Here is a 20,594-nt window from a genome sequence, read left to right as displayed (position 1 = left end):
CGGTATTCCTCAGGGTGACCTTCCTGGTGCTCCCTGGGTTGCTGCTCACTGAAGGGAGGGACACAACACTTTCATCATGGGCACACCATGGTATTGGGGTTCTCCTGCCTGGTAGTGGTTTGGGTGCCCTTGATGTTGGTGGGTTTTAGGGATGAAAGGCGTGGATCCCCATGGGAAATGACAGCCATGAGGAGGACAGATTTTAAATTAACAGTCTTTATCAGGCATGGACTGTCAGATCTTACATAGGTTGTAGTTTTCACAGTCCTAGAGGCTACAAAGGTGGTAGACAGGCCTAGATGTTTCCTCTCTGAGTTTATTTTCCTGTACTTTCTCTAATTCAGCCACAGGGGTGCAATACATATATCTCTCTCACTCTCTGTATCTCTGTCTTGTCACTTCTCTCAAAATGCACAGCTATGGATACCCAATTGCATGGTGTAGTCTTCTCAGCAGGTGTCCAGTCTATCCTCAACATTTGCCTGTTTCTCTCAAAAAAAGGTGCTATGAAGTCTAGAAGGTGGATGCAGATTTTCTAGCTAGGCTTTTTAGCACGCGCCTCCTCTAAATGGCTGGTACACTCCTATGTAGTCTCAATTGCTTCCTCAGAGGCTGTATGGCTCTGTCTCTCAAGCTGGCTGATTTATCTCCCCAGAATTGCTCTTTTTCTGCTTCTTTAGTCTTCTCTCTCACTGCACTGAACTAGACTAAAAATTACTCCTCCATATGGGGAGGGCAGAGCAGTCCCACCTAGCAAAAGTTACCAAGGTCTGTTAACCCTTCAACAGCCTGTAGAGAGAAAACACAGAATACCATTATCCCACAAATTTTTAACCCTGTTAGCAGTGGGCTACGAGCACACTGCACCTATGGCAGAAGACTAGACAAGGAGGACTTCTGCCCAGGTAGCAACAAGGTAGGGAGCCCAGGGACAAATAAGCGGCCTGATGACTGGAGAACAGAAGGCTTTACTACAATGACCTTGAGTTGAGCTAGTGATGAAATCAAGATGCAGAAGTAAAGCCATTCCCTGTGGTCGCAAAGAAGCAGGATGTCTACCCTCCATACACTATGCAATGATCGATGCCCTCCATGTTTTCCAGCTTTGTCTGTCCGACTCTCGCGCAGAGGATTCCAGTGGTAGTGAATCGGAAGCTGTTTACATTGTGCAAGTCACATGTCAGGTGGGTACGGTACATTGAAATCCGCTGAAATGAGGTGCACCATTCAAATTATGTCCATTCATTTCTATATGATTGGTAGCCATGGAAAGCAGTACTACATAATCCCCAATATGTCCTTTTTGGGTGCAATATGGTTTTCTCCATCTACATGTAGAAGAACACATCCTAGTAACAATGTTCAGAGTTCATCCTACATATCCGACCTCTACTGACTTGCACATACTCTGCATTCTGGTCCTCATTGCTATAATGATGCAGAGCACAATGGTCATGCATCCAATTAAAGCTGAATTCAGTGACCCGCCAAGATCTATTTCCCCTAGAGGCCATCGCTTATCTTACGCTTCTCCTATTAATAACCGCGGCCTGACTTATTGTATCTTTCAATTCACTTTGGTGGTTTTCATAATTAAATCATTGTTATATGAAAATAGGACATCAGGTATAATTAGGGATTTAGAGGGCTCCTTAGAACTTCATGAACAAGAGTGCATGTACTCTGTCCTCTAATTTGCATCCTCTAATTTTGTGTCGTTTGTCTTTGGGTTTATCACTCCAGCTCAAATAATGTTTTTGTTCTCTGGGTTCACTACCTATTCTGACTCTAATCCATATCACTGTCTTCTAGGTCTGCCATCTCATCCTTCTTTGTTCTCTAGGTCAACCATCTTTATCTTAATCTGTTCTCTAGGTCTACCATTTCACCCTCATCTCTGTCTGCTTTGCCTCTCCCTCATCTTAGTCCTCTAGGTCTACCATCTCATCCTTATCTTTGTCCTCTATGCCAACCAGCTCACCCGCATCTCTGTCCCTATGTTATATCATCTCACCCTCTTCTTAGTCCTCTAGTTCTAGCATCTCACCTTCATATTTGTCCTTTAGATCTCCTGCCATGCCTTCATCAAAGTGTTTTAAGCATACCATCTCAACCTTCCTCATTATTTATCTCAGCTTGTTTCTTTAGCCTTTAACCATCTACACCACCTCCAGTTGTCTCTTCAGCCTTTCTCTGTCTTGTAATTCCACCATCTAGGTCTACCATGTCTCCCTCATCTTTGTCCTCAAGGTCTACCATGCCTTCTTCATCTTTGCCCTCTAGGTCTACCATGTCTCCCTTATCTATGTCCTCTAGGTTTACCATCTCATCCTTATTTTTGTACTCTAGGTCTGCCATCTCACTTTCAAATTTTTCCTGTAGGTGTACTGCGTTGCCTTCATCAAAGTTTTCTAAGTATATCCGCTCACCTTTCTTCATTGTCCTACACATTTACAATCTCAACTCATCTCTTTAGTCTTTGAGCCTCTTCAAGACCTCCACTTGTCTCTTAAACCTTTCTCTGTCTTGTAATTCTGCCATTTTAACATGTTTTGCACTGCTCTATGTCATCACTGTACACTTTTACACCATCTTAATTTTGCATCTTTGCCATCTAACAACTTGCCTTTCTATCCTGTTCTCCATATTTAGGGCCGTACCTGGTCTGTTTTACGGAGCTATGAAGATTTTCAGGTCCTTGACTCCAACCTTCACCGCTGTATTTTTGATAGACGTTTCTCTCAGTTGCTTGAACTACCCCCTCGCCGCGAACTTCCATCTCAGGGCCAGGTGTGTATCATGTCGAGTTGCCTCTCATGTTAACAGGTTATATTTCATACCTTTTTGTGTAATTTTTAACGCATGATATTTCCCACCACAACTGTGTCCTCAGCTCCTGGCTCCACTACTTTCACGATATTTGAAGGCTCTTTCTGGAATTGTGGACAGTAACATTAACTGTGGCCCTATTCTCACCTGGATGGAGGTAAGTCCATGGATCCACTGTAGACTTTTAGCAGTCTTTACTGGACTCCCCTCCCATTTTCGTAAGATCTGCAAACATAGAAAACAATGTACAGGCCAACCTTGAGGGCCACAATGTGTTTCGGCATGGGAGGACCAGCAGCTACTAGCCCCTCCTGAAATGCATTGGTGTCACTCAGCAGGGAGGCTCATTTTGAGGGTCACTCTATTTACGTACACTTTTGGTAGAGATTATGATATTTACATTACATCTATCATGGGAATTGGAAGGATGGCAACATTTTATCTAGAATTACATAACATTAGATCTTTCTGTATTTCTGTGATCTAGATTGATAATCACGGTAACAGGCTCCTCGTTAATGAAGAGGCGTCGATCAACGTTCCTGCTATTGCCGCCGCACATGTGATTAAACGCTACACTGCCCAAGCGCCGGATGAACTTTCCTTTGAGGTAAGAAACTGAGTTCTTTTATGGATCACATACTGAAAGTTATATAGGGGGCAAAGCAGGTGTTCACAGCAGCACAGAATATTTCAGGTCAGGAAATGCACTGATCTTTTGGGAGGCCATAGGCCAGGGATGCCCAACTTGTAGCCCTCCAGCTGTTGCCAAACTACAACTCCCATCATGCCCTGCAATAGGCTGATAGCTGTAGGCTGTCCGGGCATGCTGGGAGTTGTAGTTTGGCAACAGCTGGAGGGCCGCAGGTTGAGCATCACTACCATAGGCTAAGGCCTCATGCTCTGCATTTTTTACAGATCGGATGCGGACGCCTTAATTTCAGCGGGGCCGCAAAAGATGTGGACAGCGCGTTTGTCATTTCCGCGGTCCTTGCGGACAAGGATAAAGAATTTCTGTAGGAGTTAAAGTAGAAATGAAAGCATGCACGTGGCCGTTATCCGTGTTATGTGGATCCGCAATTTGTGGACCGCAAAATGGATACAGTCGTGTGCATGAGCCCTAAGAGTTACATATTAGAAGGCACTAGATCCCTCACCCACTACACAGAGTATTTCAGGAGAGAGGTGTGTACTTCTTGTGGGAGGTCACTGTAGAATGAGCAGGGTTCCTCAGTGGTGCAGAGTATTTCAGGAGTGAGCCCTTCTTGTGGGACTCAAAGAGAGAGAAGTAGTGAAAGCAGAAGATACAAATACAGCACAGAGTGTTTTAGGAATCTAGAATGTTACAAAGTGGAAGGTAGATGAGCAGATTCCCCAGTAACACAGAGTATTTCAGGAGAGGGATGTGCTGATCTTGTGGGAGACCTTAGGGTCACATAGTGGAAGGAGCAGATACCCCTGCAGCACAGAGTATTTCTGGATAGTTGTGTGCTGATGTATTGCTGATATAGTGAATGAGCAGAGAACACCCTGTAGCATGTACCCATGGTCTCTGACTACATATCTTGTTCTGCTGACAGGTCGGAGATATTGTGTCAGTCATTGATATGCCCCCGCGGGAGGACACTAGTTGGTGGAGAGGAAAACACAGCTTCCAGGTAAGACGTCAAACTGTGTTTTGGCCTATAACGTTTCTCCTTACAACAGCTGCGGCCCTCCAGCTGTTGTAAAACTACAACTCCCATCATGCCCTGCTGTAGGCTGATAGCTGTAGGCTGTCCGGGCATGCTGGGAGTTGTAGTTTTGCAACAGCTGGAGGGCCGCAGTTTGGGCATCCCTGTCCTAACAGAATCTGATCACTCGACCAGAAGAACAGATCTCTGGTGACCTCTTATTTCTTCTTCAGGTGGGCTTCTTCCCCAGCGAGTGTGTCCAGCTGATCACAGACAGTAAGAGTCCGCCGCCGGCTGCAGGTACTATCGTCACCTGGGTTATCTCTGCTCCAGTCACTGATCACTCCCTCATATTCCTCAGGCTTTTTGCCAAGCTCTTTGTGCAGCCATCGTGGCTCCTTGTGGCTCAATGTTGTATCCGCTCAGTTACATCTGCAGTCTCTGTGGATCAGGTTCTTCTTCTCTGCTGACCTGTGCAGCTCTTCTCTTCCACGGGCGGACTGGCCATAGATCCTACAAGGAAATTTCCCAGTGGGCCGATGCCAAGGGGGCAGCCCAAACCCTCCTCACTGCCGCCGTTTGGGTACATAGCGATCTGATTAATTAATTTAAGGAGCATCTGGTACTTAAGCCCATGGCTGGCAGAAGGAAGCGCCTTCCTGCATTCAACTGTATTGCTGTCCTCCGGATGGTGATATAGTCGAATGCTGCGCCGGGGGCGGCAGTATTTTGTGCGGCACTACAGTATTGCTGGCGCCGCCTACTTATGTTGGCCCTGCCTACTGTCAGTTTGGCCACTGTCTACAACATGGGGCCACTTGAATTATTTTTCCCCAGGGCCACTTCAATTTCCCAGTCCGCCCCTGTTCTCTTTATTAGCTGCATTTCTGTAGTGAACTCCATGTGCCGATGAGTGATCGACAAAGTCTATCATCCACTGAAGATGTTTCCCCCGCTGCCTCGCAATAGCCAATCAAAAGCACTTAGAGGGATCACAGGATCTTTAAAGGGGTGGGATAGTTTTTATTTATTTAAATATATAGAATTTTTTTTTTTTTGAAAATGGCAGAATGAGCTTAAAAGCCATACTTACTTTACTGATTGCCCTCTACTGCTATTACATTGCCGCCCAGGTCCCCACGGGTCTCTGCTTCCTGGTCCCATTTTGACATAGGAAATGATATGAAATTCCAACTCGGCCAATCTGTGATCGAGGCCGGTCACCGATGTGGCCAGTGATTGGCTGAGCAAACATTTCCTATGTATCAAGACATAAACAGAAAGTGGAGGCAAGCGGGGACTCCTTAAAGTCATTTATCATGTACAGAAAGTTAAAGGGGTTACCCCATGATTAATGTAAAAACTGAAAATCAGGCATCATATAGGACATACATGACTAGAACCAGCCCTGTACCTGACATGGATCCAGAGATCTCCCCTTTCATTGCTCTGCTAGATTTAGATCAAGCTGGCAGCTCAGGGGGCGTGTCCATGCTCTCCCTATCACCGCTCAGGGGGGCGTGTCCATGCTCTCCCTATCACCGCTCAGGGGGGCGTGTCCATGCTCTCCCTATCACCGCTCAGGGGGGCGTGTCCATGCTCTCCCTATCACCGCTCAGGGGGGCGTGTCCATGCTCTCCCTATCACCGCTCAGGGGGGCGTGTCCATGCTCTCCCTATCACCACTCAGGGGGGCGTGTCCATGCTCTCCCTATCACCGCTCAGGGGGGGCGTGTCCATGCTCTCCCTATCACCGCTCAGGGGGGGCGTGTCCATGCTCTCCCTATCACCGCTCAGGGGGGCGTGTCCATGCTCTCCCTATCACAGCTCAGGGGGCGTGTCCATGCTCTCCCTATCACCGCTCAGGGGGCGTGTCCATGCTCTCCCTATCGCAGCTCAGGAGGCAGTTGAAGGATGAAACTGAGCATGTGCGGCCATCTCAGTGAGCAGAACAAAGAAATAAGGAAAAGAACAAACAGCAGGTGGCGCTATACAGATACATTTTATGAAATAACTTGGTGGCTATACAAAATTTTTACCTACATACAGTTGCAAAAGTAGTCAGAGCCAGGTGCTGATTTGAAAACTGTAGAATATTTTTCATGGGACAACCCCTTTAATACAAGGCACTTACTAATGTATTGTTATTATCCATATTGCTTCCTTTGCTTGCTAGATTCATTTTTCCATCACATAATGCGCTGCTTATTTCCATGGTTACGACCACCATGCAATCCATCAGTGGTGGTCGTGCTTGCACACTATTGAAAAAAGCACTAGCCTATGTGCGCTACGAAGGTCCCAGCCACCAAATAGGCTGGCGCTTTTTACTATAGTGTGCAACCACGGCCACTGCTGATGGATTGCAGGGTGGTCGTAACCATGGAAACGAGCAGTGTATAATGTAATAAAAAAAATGAATCAAGCCAGCAAAGGAGGCAATATGGATAATAACAATATATTAGTAAGTGCCTTGTATTAACTTCCTCTACATAATAAATGCTATTTGCTAAAGTGAGACAACCCCTTTAAGGACCAGAATGACAGTGATGAGGCTGATAATGCATGCTTAATTTTTTTTTTTTAACCCTTTCTATCCCTTTTCTGCATTTTTTTTACCTTCCGACAACCCCTTTTTAAAGCACTTCCTGGAGCAGTTGGGGTCAGCTGGGTCAGGAGTGGAGCGCAGGGCAGCACATATATATGTATACAGCATTGTGTAGATATTTGCATATGTCCAAATTAATGTGGTCTAAGACAGTGACAGATGCCCTTCAAATCGTATTACTGTTCTTGTACTGACGGCAGTGGTCTCTTTTATGTGTGAAGTCTCTTCTGTGCGCTTGTAGTATGCAGCAGTCTCATTCTGCAGGCTTATGTGTGCGGCTTTGGCTCCGCCGTCCTGTACCTTGTTGTTACCTGTCTGTCTGTTCACAGAAGGTGATATAAAGTTGTCCATCACATCTCCACATGGCTCCAACGTTCCTAGACCAGGTGAGGAACTGAACCCTATGTCTATGACAGCATTTCATGCGCCTGTCTGTCAGTCACGTCTCCCCCGTCTCTACTGTCGCAGTCACTAGTTCTGCTCTTGACCGTTTTTTTTTTCTGCCCTTTAGTGTGTCGTCGCCATGGAAAGCTGGCGGGATTGTTGCGCAGTTTTATGGCTTCCAGGCCAAGCAAGCAACGCTTGCGACAACGAGGGATCCTCCGGGAGAGGGTGTTTGGGACTGACCTGGGAGAACATCTGCTGGATTCTGGGGAAGAAGGTAAGACCTGTGCAATCCCCCAGGGCCGATAGTTTCCCAGAATTTTAGGGATGTCGAGTGGTGATGCAGCCTTATTAGTTCTGTGTGTCACGGAGCTCCTACCTGGATACTGTCGCTCCCCAGGGTTAGGATCCGTAGCGATAAAGTGGAGAATGAGAATTGGTGGAGTAAGAGTCCAGACTTGAAAGTTCAACAGCTTTACTTGAATAAACTTGCTTCCCGACAATATTTGGTCTTTCTCTTGGCTCCAGCAGGTTTTGGGGTAAACTGTCAGGCAAACCTGTATATCTCGCTTTATCTTTCTTTGCTGTGCTAGACTCTGACTTTGCTCTGGTAGTTGGATTTTATGACAGTTCAAGAACCTTGGAGCGGGGGTGCCTTTGGCTGTTAACCCCCTCATAATACGCTGTCTATAAACTGCGAGGAGTCAGGGTGCTCTATGAGCTACTTTCCTTGGGAGACTCCAGCTGCAGGGGGGATTCCCCTCACTGTTCCATCTTGATTTGTCTGCTTCCAACACTAGGCTCGACTAGACTAGAACTAAACATGGCTTCCTGCAACTCTTCCCTTGTTGGAAGCAAGACTAGCCCACTTCTGCCAAAAAGGGGGAGAATGGAATGGTAGGTTCCATTCTATCTAAAGGTATCTGTTTGCCACATACACTGCCACCAGGTACCAGGTCAACCAGGTACAGTGCATGAACATAAGTTTCATAGTTAGGCTCCATTCAGACATCCGTAGAATGTGTCTGCACCCGTTCCGCAATTATCCGGAACGGGTGCAGACCCATTCATTCTCTATAGGGCAGGAATGAATGCGGACAGCACACGCATTTCTGGAGCGCGGCCGGGAAATTCCGGTTCGCGGCTCCGGAAAAAAATAGAACATGTCCTATTCTTGTCCGCAATTGTGGACTAGAATAGGCAGTTCTATGGATGTGCCGGCCGGGTGTATTGCAGGTACTACACATGGTATCAATGATGAAAAAACTCTGTGGATGTCTTACCTCTAGAGGGGTGTACAAGCGGTGCCGCACACTGAGATGCAAGGTCGATGTATATTACAGTATTGCATTCAGTGTGGCCCATTGCCAGCTGCAGCATTCTTGCATATTGTAGGCAGTTTTGTAGCTATAAGGGTCACTGTGGTCTCAGATGCAACCAGACCCCTAAGCCAGTGGGTCCCACAGGTCCCTCTTACCACACTTCAGCCGACTTTACTCTTAATTCTTGAATCCTCCTTCCTTGTCTTCTACTCTCTGGTGCTAGAGTGTAGGAATGAATTTGTGCGGGCACTGTTACTTTTTGGGGGTCAACTGTGCTTAGGGGTGCACTGGCCATAGACTCTACAGGGAAACTTCCCGGTAGGCTGATGCCCAAGCGGGTCACACCCTCCTCATGGTCACCAGCGAGGTAAGTAATGATCCGACGCTCTCCTCCTGAATTCAACTGTATTCACATCCACTCTAGTATAAGGACAGAACATGGTGGCTGGTGCTGGACACCACAGAGGGAGAGTTTTTGGGAGGTATGCTGTGCTGCTGGGGCATTATTTTGTGATGCACTGTGGTGTTTGGCTCTGCTGGGGTGGTACAATGTGTGCAATATGGTATTGCTGGCCCCACCTATCCGTGTTGGCCCTGCCTTCAATCAATTTGGACCCCGACTATAAAATGGGGCCACTTTTAGTTTTTTTTCCAGAGCCAGTTCCCAGTCCGCCCCTGATTGTGCTCTTCTTCACACGGTGGGTTTTGTCCATGGAACATGGATCAGATGCAGAAGCCATGGGGCGGCTGCACTGGAACCACCTCCCATTGGTCTCATTGGAAGCCTGCTCTGCTGTTCATGCAGCTGTGGTTTACTTTTTGAGATCCTTTCTTGGAGTGGTGTACACGTGGATTTTGCTGGAAGCCACATTGGGCATCTACCTTCATTCATTGGGTCTTAACCATAAGCAGATCTACCAAATTCAAATTGAAAGACCACAGCAAAGTCCAGCTTGTGAACTAGCCCTTAGAGTTATGGATGAGCTGCAGGGGCTAGCTGTACCAAGCTGAACTTTTGCACCAGGGCCTATGAGCCTGTAGTACTACACCCCTGACTTTGGAAGGAGAGCAGACAAAACCTAATGACCATGGCTGCACCCATAGTGAGGAAACCTCCACATCTTAAATTATTGACAGGAGAGCTCTGGAGAGAGGTAAGAATTATCAGGAAAGGAATGATAGGTGCTCACAATGTATAGGCGTATATTTGAACAAATTGGAAAATTTCCAAGGCTGGGATTAAGATGTATCTACTTCTCTTAATCTCTTTTGTCTTGCAGTACCTAGAGTCTTGGTCTCCTGTGCTCAGTTCATAGAAAAATTTGGAGTAGTGGACGGGATATATCGCCTGTCGGGTGTCTCCTCCAACATCCAGAAACTCCGGTAAGTCTTCTACATGTGCTGATCAGACTGTCTCCTGTCTGACAAGTTGTCATTGAGTTCTTCTACTGCCGGGGGTCTACAGTACAGGGTACTATTTTCTCAGACATCAGCCTCACGAGGCAGCAAAATTCTCAAGATTTCTTAGATTAGATAGGTTGAGAAGTCTCCGGTTCTTACGTTCGCTTAATTGTTTTGCAATAACTGCTTGCCAACAGAGCTGACATTCACCTTTAATTTTAACGTATATCACGGCTGCTGCATGAATCATTCCTGATAACTGCATTTTCAAAAAAAAAAATTACTAAATCTGATTGTCCATTTTATCAGAGAGGAGTAGTGAACTGCCAAATGATCATCTATACTACTCCAGCCATAACTACTATAATACTGCTCCTATGTACAAGAATATAACTACTATAATACTGCTCCTATGTACAAGAATATAACTACTATAATACTGCTCCTATATACAAGAATATAACTACTACAATACTGCTCCTATGTACAAGAATATAACTACTATAATACTGCTCCTATGTACAAGAATATAACTACTATAATACTGCTCCTATGTACAAGAATATAACTACTATAATACTGCTCCTATGTACAAGAATATAACTACTATAATACTGCCTCCTATGTACAAGAATATAACTACTATAATACTGTCTCCTATGTACAAGAATATAACTACTATAATACTGCCCTCTATGTACAAGGATATAACTAATATAATACTGCCCCTATATACAAGAATATAACTACTATAATACTGCTCCTATATACAAGAATATAACTACTATAATACTGCTCCTATGTACAAGAATATAACTACTATAATACTGCTCCTATATACAAGAATATAACTACTATAATACTGCCTCCTATGCACAAGAATATAACTACTATAATACTGCCTCCTATGTACAAGAATATAACTACTATAATACTGCTCTTATGTACAAGAATATAACTACTATAATACTGCCTCCTATGTACAAGAATATAACTACTATAATACTGCCTCCTATGCACAAGAATATAACTACTATAATACTGCTCCTATGTACAAGAATATAACTACTACAGTCGTGGCCAAAAGTTTTGAGAATTAGATAAATATTGGAAATTGGAAAAGTTGCTGCTTAAGTTTTTATAATAGCAATTTGCATAAACTCCAGAATGTTATGAAGAGTGATCAGGTGAATTGCATAGTCCTTCTTTGCCATGAAAATTAACTTAATCCCAAAAAAACCTTTCCACTGCATTTCATTGCTGTCATTAAAGGACCTGCTGAGATCATTTCAGTAATCGTCTTGTTAACTCAGGTGAGAATGTTGATGAGCACAAGGCTGGAGATCATTATGTCAGGCTGATTGGGTTAAAATGGCAGACTTGACATGTTAAAAGGAGGGTGATGCTTGAAATCATTGTTCTTCCATTGTTAACCATGGTGACCTGCAAAGAAAGGCGTGCAGCCATCATTGCGTTGCATAAAAATGGCTTCACAGGCAAGGATATTGTGGCTACTAAGATTGCACCTCAATCAACAATTTATAGGATCATCAAGAACTTCTAGGAAAGAAGTTCAATTCTTGTTAAGAAGGCTTCAGGGCCTCCAAGAAAGTCCAGCAAGCGCCAGGATCGTCTCCTAAAGAGGATTCAGCTGCGGGATCGGAGTGCCACCAGTGCAGAGCTTGCTCAGGAATGGCAGCAGGCAGGTGTGAGCGCATCTGCACGCACAGTGAGGCGAAGACTTTTGGAAGATGTCCTGTTGTCAAGAAGGCCAGCAAAGAAGCCACTTCTCTCCAAAAAAAACATCAGGGACAGATTGATCTTCTGCAGAAAGTTTGGTGAATGGACTGCTGAGGACTGGGGCAAAGTCATATTCTCCGATGAAGCCTCTTTCCGATTGTTTGGGGCATCTGGAAAAAGGCTTGTCCGGAGAAGAAAAGGTGAGCGCTACCATCAGTCCTGTGTCATGCCAACAGTAAAGCATCCTGAGACCATTCATGTGTGGGGTTGCTTCTCATCCAAGGAAGTGGGCTCACTCACAATTTTGCCCAAAAACACAGCCATGAATAAAGAATGGTACCAAAACACCCTTCAACAGCAACTTCTTCCAACAATCCAACAACAGTTTGGTGAAGAACAATGCATTTTCCAGCACGATGGAGCACCGTGCCATAAGGCAAAAGTGATAACTAAGTGGCTCGGGGACCAAAACGTTGACATTTTGGGTCCATGGCCTGGAAACTCCCCAGATCTTAATCCCATGAGAACTTGTGGTCAATCCTCAAGAGGCGGGTGGACAAACAAAAACCCACTAATTCTGACAAACTCCAAGAAGTGATTATGAAAGAATGGGTTGCTATCAGTCAGGAATTGGCCCAGAAGTTGATTGAGAGCATGCCCAGTCGAATTGCAGAGGTCCTGAAAAAGAAGGGCCAACACTGCAAACACTGACTCTTTGCATAAATGTCATGTAATTGTCGATAAAAGCCTTTGAAACGTATAAAGTGCGTGTAATTATATTTCACTACATCACAGAAACAACTGAAACAAAGATCTAAAAGCAGTTTAGCAACAAACTTTGTGAAAACTAATATTTGTGTCATTCTCAAAACTTTGGGCTACGACTGTATAATACTGCTACTATGTATAAGAATATAACTACTATAATACTGCTACTATGTACAAGAATATAACTACTATAATACTGCTCCTATGTACAAGAATATAACTACTGTAATACTGCTCCTATGTACAAGAATATAACTACTATAATACTGCCTCCTATGTACAAGAATATAACTACTATAATACTGCCCCTATGTACAAGAATATAACTATTATAATACTGCCTCCTATGTACAAGAATATAACTACTATAATACTGCTCCTATGTACAAGAATATAACTACTATAATACTGCTCCTATGTATAAGAATATAACTACTATAATACTGCCTCCTATGTACAAGAATAGAACTACTATAATACTGCCCCTATGTACAAGAATATAACTATTATAATACTGCCTCCTATGTACAAGAATATAACTACTATAATACTGCTCCTATGTACAAGAATATAACTACTATAATACTACCTCCTATGTACAAGAATATAACTACTATAATACTGCTCCTATGTATAAGAATATAACTACTATAATACTGCCTCCTATGTACAAGAATAGAACTACTATACTACTGCCTCCTATGTACAAGAATAGAACTACTATAATACTGCTACTATGTACAAGAATATAACTACTATAATACTGCCTCCTATGTACAAGAATATAACTACTATAATACTGCTCCTATGTACAAGAATATAACTACTATAATACTGCCTCCTATGTACAAGAATATAACTACTATTATACTGCTCCTATGTACAAGAATATAACTACAATAATACTGCTCCTATGTACAAGAATATAACTACTATAATACTGCTCCTATGTACAAGAATATAACTACTATAATACTGCCTCCTATGTACAAGAATATAACTACAATAATACTGCTCCTATGTACAAGAATATAACTACTATAATACTGCTCCTATGTACAAGAATATAACTACTATAATACTGCTCCTATGTACAAGAATATAACTACTATAATCCTCCTATGTACAAGAATATAACTACTATAATACTGCTCCTATGTACAAGAATATAACTACTATAATACTGCTCCTATGTACAAGAATATAACTACTATGGGGCAGAGCCTGACCGCCATCCTGACCGGCCGCATGTGAGAGCTCTCCTCTCCACAACTCTGCAAAGTGGTTTATTTCGCACCCTAACCGCAGAAACATGGGAAAAGTTAGCAGATATTTGCCTAAAGACAAGCCTGAGCCACACAAACAAGATCGGGGAGCCTCCGACATATAGAAATACTTCAACAAGAAAGTGGCAGCTCCGGCATACGAACAAACCAAAATGGCGCCGCCGGACCCTGATGAGGGGTCAGAAGACGCTGAAAGAGCCGACAGCCCGCTCACTGAGGGCTCACTGGGATCGCAAAATGATACCCTAGAACCCATTTCTAAGAGGTTCCTACAGCAGGCACTGTCTTCCACTTTGATTCCGGTACTACAAGAGCTCAAGAAGATTAAAAGTGACATTAAACATATCGGACATCGAGTTGAGAGGCTTGAGAACACACAAGGGACCATACTGGACTATGCTCGCACAGTCAGTGATAATTGCTCCGCATACCTCTCCTCTTTGGACCATGCATATGCCTTGATTGAGAATCAGGAGAACCGGAGCAGGCGTAAGAACGTACGCCTCAGAGGCCTATTGGAAACAGTGCTCCACGAGGAGTTGCCTGAGGAGGCATCCAACATCTTTACCACCCTGTTGGGAACAGACAGGGCATCCGCCATCACTATTGAGCGCATTAATCACTCCTTGCGCCCCAAACCAAAAGACGGCGACCCCCCCGCGAGACGTGGTCTGTGGCCTACTGAGATATATAGATACCGCAGCACTCTTCAAAGTGGCTAGAGATCACGGGGACTTACACCACGGCGTGGCTAAGATATTGATGTTTCAAGATTTGGCTGCCTCAACCCTCAACAAGAGAAGGGTTCTACGTCCACTCACGGAACTGCTACGATTGAACAAGACCCCTTTTAAGTGGCTGTTTCCATTCAGCCTCACGTTCACAAGAGAGGGCAAGAGATGCACGATCCGGACCCCCAACGACTTACCGGCAGCTTGGGAGCTCCTGAACGCAATTCCACAGGACATTCCATCATGGCTGCCCTCAGCTGAGACTGGCATCCCGCTCCCAGATCTTCCAGAGAGCTCCAGATGGTCCAAAGTTCGACCAAGAAAGGGACAAGGGTCTAAATCTAAAAACACCTGAACATCCTCCACAGGTTGTATGCTCTTTCTTGAAAAATGGGCCCCCAGAGACGTTGTTTATTATGTTCTGTTTGGTGTCATAGCCTTGCTGGGGGGCCTACATCTTACCTCTTGTGCTTACTCCAGTGGTCAGCTGCTCGTTGTCGACCCGAGCGACCAGCACGAGATATATGCTATGTTAAGCAGTATTTTCCTTTTATATGAGAAAGTTATTAATTGAAAGACCATGTTTATTCCTCCTACAGCTCCTTTATACGGTTAGGGCTGTTGCTATGAATAGATGTGTAGTATATTGCCACACTTTGCGGGTGCATGGGGTCCCGGTTTTCTGGCTCCAGTGCATTCTACTGACTGGCATTACGTATGCCGGTTCGCTCCCACTTGGCCACTGGAGGACCCTATGTCCCATCATGGTGTACTTTCATTCTCTTTGAACCCTTCTTGCTTTTCGGGATGTACAATTTGTCACTGAAGATCTGGCTAGGGGGTTCCATTGTCCTTGCATGTAGCAAGGGCTTTTGTTTTACCCAAGTTGTTGTTACCCCTATGTTCATGTTCACCGCATTACATGACTACTGATACCCTCCTACCGCACTGCACTGATGGCTTTGGTTAACTGCACCTCATTCAATGTCAGGGGTTTTAATACGCCCCAAAAGCGCTCACAAGTCATACGGCTCCTGAAAAAGTCTCACACCGACATCTGTTTTTTCCAGGAACTTCACTTTAAATTGGGGCATATCCCCAAAATCTCTCAATCATATTTACAGCATTGGTTCATCAGCGCCCAAGCTAAAGCATCCAGGGGGGCGGGAATTGCCATTTCCAAACGGGTTCCCTTCACCCTCATTGCATCCTTAACGGATCCAGAGGGTCATTATGGTTTTGTGAAAGGGAAACTGGGGACTGTTTTAGTGACCTTGGCAAGTCTATACAGCCCTAACCGAGGTCCGGGTTCTTGGTTAGCTACTACACTTTCGAATCTGTCCTTATTTGCTGAAGGAGTCTGGTTAGTAGGCGGGGACCTCAACGTTACGTTGAACCCTCTTCTGGAGGCCTCTGACCAATCCTCACAACTGACTCAGGCGGTTTTAGATAGAATAAACAAGCACATTTCGGACTCCCACTTAGTAGACACATGGCGCTTGACTCACCCTACAGACTGTGATTACACGTTCTTTTCAGCCCCCCATACAGTATATAAAAGGCTAGACTACATCTTCATCTCTAGTAACCATATTGACATAATGGAGAGGTCCACCATAGATCCCATGATGTCTCACATCATGCCCCAGTCACGACATCCGTGAGGTTCTCTAACTTACCTCAACACTCCCGGCAATGGAGACTGAATGAGACTCTATTGGATAGTGAAGAAGGGGTGAGAGACCTTGAATCCAAATTGCAATATTTCTTCAAGGAGAACACCACGGATGACGTATCTATAACCACCATCTGGGAAACACATAAGGCGGTCATTCGGGGGGAACTGATAGCGTTGGGCAGTAAAATCATGAAGATAGACCAAAAATTTTACACTCGCTGATTGAACAAATTACGGCTCTAGAATCCTTACATAAGAAATCTAAAGCAATAGCTGCCCAAATAGAGCTATCACTGCTACGGAAAAAACAGAAAGATCACCTTAATACCGGTCACGCCAAGGCTTACCAATATGCTCAATTCAGATTTTATGCCCATGGAGACAAAGGTACAAGACTCATGTCTTCACTTATTAAACAGAAAAAGGATTCCTCCTATATATCAGGGATTAACGCGAAAGACGGACATCTAGTGCACAAAACCTTTAGATATTGCAAAAGAATTCCAACAGTTTTATATCCAGCTGTACGGCCTTAGAGGTCAGGATAATGACACAGATGCCGACATAGAGATAGCCACTGATGGGTTTTTGCAAAATCTTAACTTGCCACACTTGCCAAACGCTGCTGGCTCCGGTCACAATAGAAAAAGTGACGAGAATCCTTAACTCTATGCCAATGGGGAAATACCCAGGCCCAGATGGGTTCCCAGTTGGTTATTTCAAAAAGTTTTCAACTATTTTAACCCCACATCTGTCTGCATGGTGTAACTCCCTCTTAAAAAGACTCCACACTTCACAAACAATCCCTAGAGGCGACGGTCAGAATTCTCTCAAAAGCAGGGAAAGACCCTAATCAGTGTGGCAGTTATAGACCGATTTGGCTTCTTAACGTGGATTTAAAAATTTGGGCAAAGTTGTTAGCTACCCGCCTAGGCCCCCTCCTGCCGAAACGGATTCACCCTGATCAGGCCGGGTTTGTGCCAGGGCGTGAGGGCAATCAAAACTCTTGCAGAGTAATCTCGGCCATGCAGTTGGCCAAGAAAAGAGGTGCTTCATTAGTCTTGCTGGGTGTGGATGCGGAAAACTCTGCATAAATTCGACATACCAGAACAATTCCAAACGGCCATTATGTCCCTTTACCGCAAACCTAGTGCCCGTATACGGGTGAATGGCACGCTGTCCCAACCATTCCCGATTACAAACGGGACTCGTCAGGGATGTCCCCTGTCACCTACCCTGTATGTTATGGTCATGGAGACGCTGTTGCAAGCCATCAGAGAACACCCTGGCATGAGAGGAATACAACTTAAGGAAAACTCTCCTGAATTCATAAACGCCGCTTATGCAGACGACCTTCTGGTTATGCTTACAAACCCTGTTGAGGCCTTTCCGCATCTACTATCCCTCTTTGAACAATATGGGAGACAATCTAATTTTAAAGTGAACTACACGAAATTGGAGGCTATGAATGTCTCAGCCCCAAACAAAGTGATCTCCTTGCTTAAAGACTCCATCCCGTTCAAAATTGGCAAAATTCCCATCTCTCGTACTTCTGGGTTAAACTACCTGCTAGCCTAGACCAAATCTCCCACCTGAATCATGAACCTCTGTTGAAAGACGTTCAACGCCAACTCCATTCCCTTAGGATCCCGTATGTCTCGTGGATGGGCAGGAAAAATCTGTTCAAGGCTTACATTATGCCTAAGATTCTGTATGTGCTACAGATGTTACCTATCTTTCTCCCCTTGTCCTTCTTCTCTCAAGTTAAGCGGCTATTCAGTACATTCCTGTGGGGAGGTAGGAGTGCTAGGCTAGCCCACAGCAGATTAATGCAAAGGAGGAACATAGGAGGTTTTGGGTTACCAGATGCGCACTTATATTATCAAGCTATACATCTGAAAAGATGGATCCAACTCCATGTTCCCAGTTATCAAAACTGGGGAAGTGAACTGGAACTGGCACAACTCTCTTATGTCCAAAGGGCGGGTCTGTGGGGCCTAAACTCCTCCAACCTTAGATCTCAAGTTTTGCTAAGAGGAACAGCCTCGGTCATTCAACAGCTTAATAACAAACTGAGACTTTTAAATAACCCCTACCCTTCTATGCCAGCGGACCTACTCCCCTTCACGATGCGCCCAAATACAACGCAAGTGGCCCCGACCTGGTTTAAACTGCGCAAATACACAGCAGCGGAGTTTCTAGAGGTGACCTCAGGGGGACTTCCTGACCAACACCCACTTCATCTCCTTATTAACTCATGCAACTTCATGGAGCTGATTGAGTTTAACTCCATTAGTAAGCCATTGATAGATCGTAAGAGACATAAACCTGACCTGACCTGGTTTGAAAAACTTTTGACCTTTGACGCCATTCCACGCAAACTTGTCTCCATGTGTTACCTGTCCTTGGTTAGTCCCCGTTCCACAATATTTGAGACACTGGGCTGCTGAGCTGAATGTGCAAATGACAAACTAATATACTGCGCATTCACGCGCACTCCCATGGCTTCTCTAGATGCACTATAACACAAGAACATTCATATAAAGTCCTCACACAATGGTATCAGACCCCAAAACAAATGTTCATCAGAGGCATGAGGCAATCTGACAGATGCTGGAGATGCCACGAAGACACGGGCACTCTATCGCATATTTTTTGGTTTTGCTCGAAGATCCGCCCATTTTGGGACGGTGTATTGTCAACAATCCAAAAAATAACACATATATCTCTGTCTCTTTGCCCCCCACTCTGGTGCTTTTGTGGCTCCCAACTTCTACGTTTTCACCCTCGAAAAATGTCTGACCACTCACTTGCTACAGGCGGCCAGGCTGCTCTTCCCGCAGAAGTGGCTGCGTGCTGAACCTCCTACTGTGGACTCTTGGCTAACCAAAGTGGATCAAATATGTCTTATGGAGGAGCTAGCGAGTTGGGAGGCCAGAGACCACAGTAGGTACATGAAGCTCTGAACACCTTGGTTCCTGTTCAGACAGGAGCAGTCGAACGGGCAGCCTTTACACACGAACCCTAATAACACATGAATCATAGTGTACAAGCCAGGACGTCAGGAACTACTTAGCGCCTAGGTATTTCAGGTGCTTACGTGAGGCTAGAATAGCTCTCCACTCATTCCTAACCGCCATCAGTGCTCACCTTTTTCAGTTCACTAAGTGCAAATTGGTGTCATGAACAGACCTTACCTGACACCCCCCTCCTATCCCTTCCCAATCCCCTGCCCCCCTAATTTTATTTTTATCTACCCCATTCCCTCTCCCCCCTACACTCTCATTTTAACATATTTTATTGTTATTATACCAATGTCTATTGCAACCACATGCTCGGCTTACCGCAATGGATCGATGTTGAATTTATGCTGTCATATGTATTCCTTGTCTGTCTACACACTTTAGACCTAAGCATTGTAATTGGAATATACATATTGTGTACTATGCTCAGGGCCGGTGCAAGGATTTTTGCCGCCCTAGGCAAGATAAAAATTGCCGCCCCCCCCCTTATCAGATGATCTGCCCATATCATGACATCACATATGTTCCACCCCTTTCTCAGCTTTTAAATTAAAAGAACTGCTATGTTTCCCTTACGGTTAATCTAGCTTCTTGTAGCTGTCCCTTTTTGCGGAACGGAATTGCGGACCCGGATCCGCAATTCCGATCCTGAAAAAAATAGAACATGTCCTATTCTTGTCCGCAATAGCGGACAAGAACAGGCATATTCTCTTAGTGCCGGCAATGTGCGGTCCGCAAAATGTGGAACGCACATTGCCGCTGTCCGTGTTTTGTGGATCCGCAAAACACACACGGATGTGTGAATGGACCCTAAATGTGAGGTAAATTAGTTTCCAATGTAGTATTAATAACTAAACAATTACATAATAAACATATTGCATTGTCTACTTACCACCAGGACAATAAGATGATCTGGTCTCTGGCTTCAGTCTGGCTCTGGGGACTCCCTTGTCACTCTCTTCTACCCCTTCCCCCCCCATCCTCCCTCCCTTGTCACTCTCTTCTCCTCCCCCCCCCCATCCTCCCTCCCTCGTCACTCTCTTCTCCCCCCTCCTCCCTTGTCACTCTGCCCCCCCCTCCCTTGTCACTCTCCCCCCCCTCCCTCCCTTGTCACTCTCCCCCCCCCCCCTCCCTTGTCACTTGTCACCGCTC

General features: G+C 44.9%; 1 protein-coding gene across 1 annotated transcript in view; it reads left to right on the top strand.

Annotated features, from left to right (window-relative positions):
* ARHGAP33 (Rho GTPase activating protein 33) overlaps positions 1-20,594 on the top strand; it is a 72,009-nt gene that overhangs the window by 39,175 nt on the left and 12,240 nt on the right. Inside the window, exons 5-13 of the mRNA XM_040422229.1 lie at positions 1,104-1,184; positions 2,653-2,790; positions 2,894-2,986; positions 3,317-3,439; positions 4,410-4,487; positions 4,736-4,802; positions 7,439-7,495; positions 7,621-7,770; positions 10,096-10,198. Coding sequence (XP_040278163.1) covers positions 1,104-1,184; positions 2,653-2,790; positions 2,894-2,986; positions 3,317-3,439; positions 4,410-4,487; positions 4,736-4,802; positions 7,439-7,495; positions 7,621-7,770; positions 10,096-10,198 — 890 coding nt within the window. The remainder of the gene's footprint in view (positions 1-1,103; positions 1,185-2,652; positions 2,791-2,893; positions 2,987-3,316; positions 3,440-4,409; positions 4,488-4,735; positions 4,803-7,438; positions 7,496-7,620; positions 7,771-10,095; positions 10,199-20,594) is intronic.

This window comes from Bufo bufo, chromosome 1, assembly GCF_905171765.1.
Source record: "Bufo bufo chromosome 1, aBufBuf1.1, whole genome shotgun sequence".
Classification (NCBI taxonomy): Eukaryota; Metazoa; Chordata; class Amphibia; order Anura; family Bufonidae; genus Bufo; species Bufo bufo.
The sequence above is the reverse complement of the archived record's forward strand: the minus strand, read 5'-3'. Positions and strand labels throughout refer to the sequence as shown.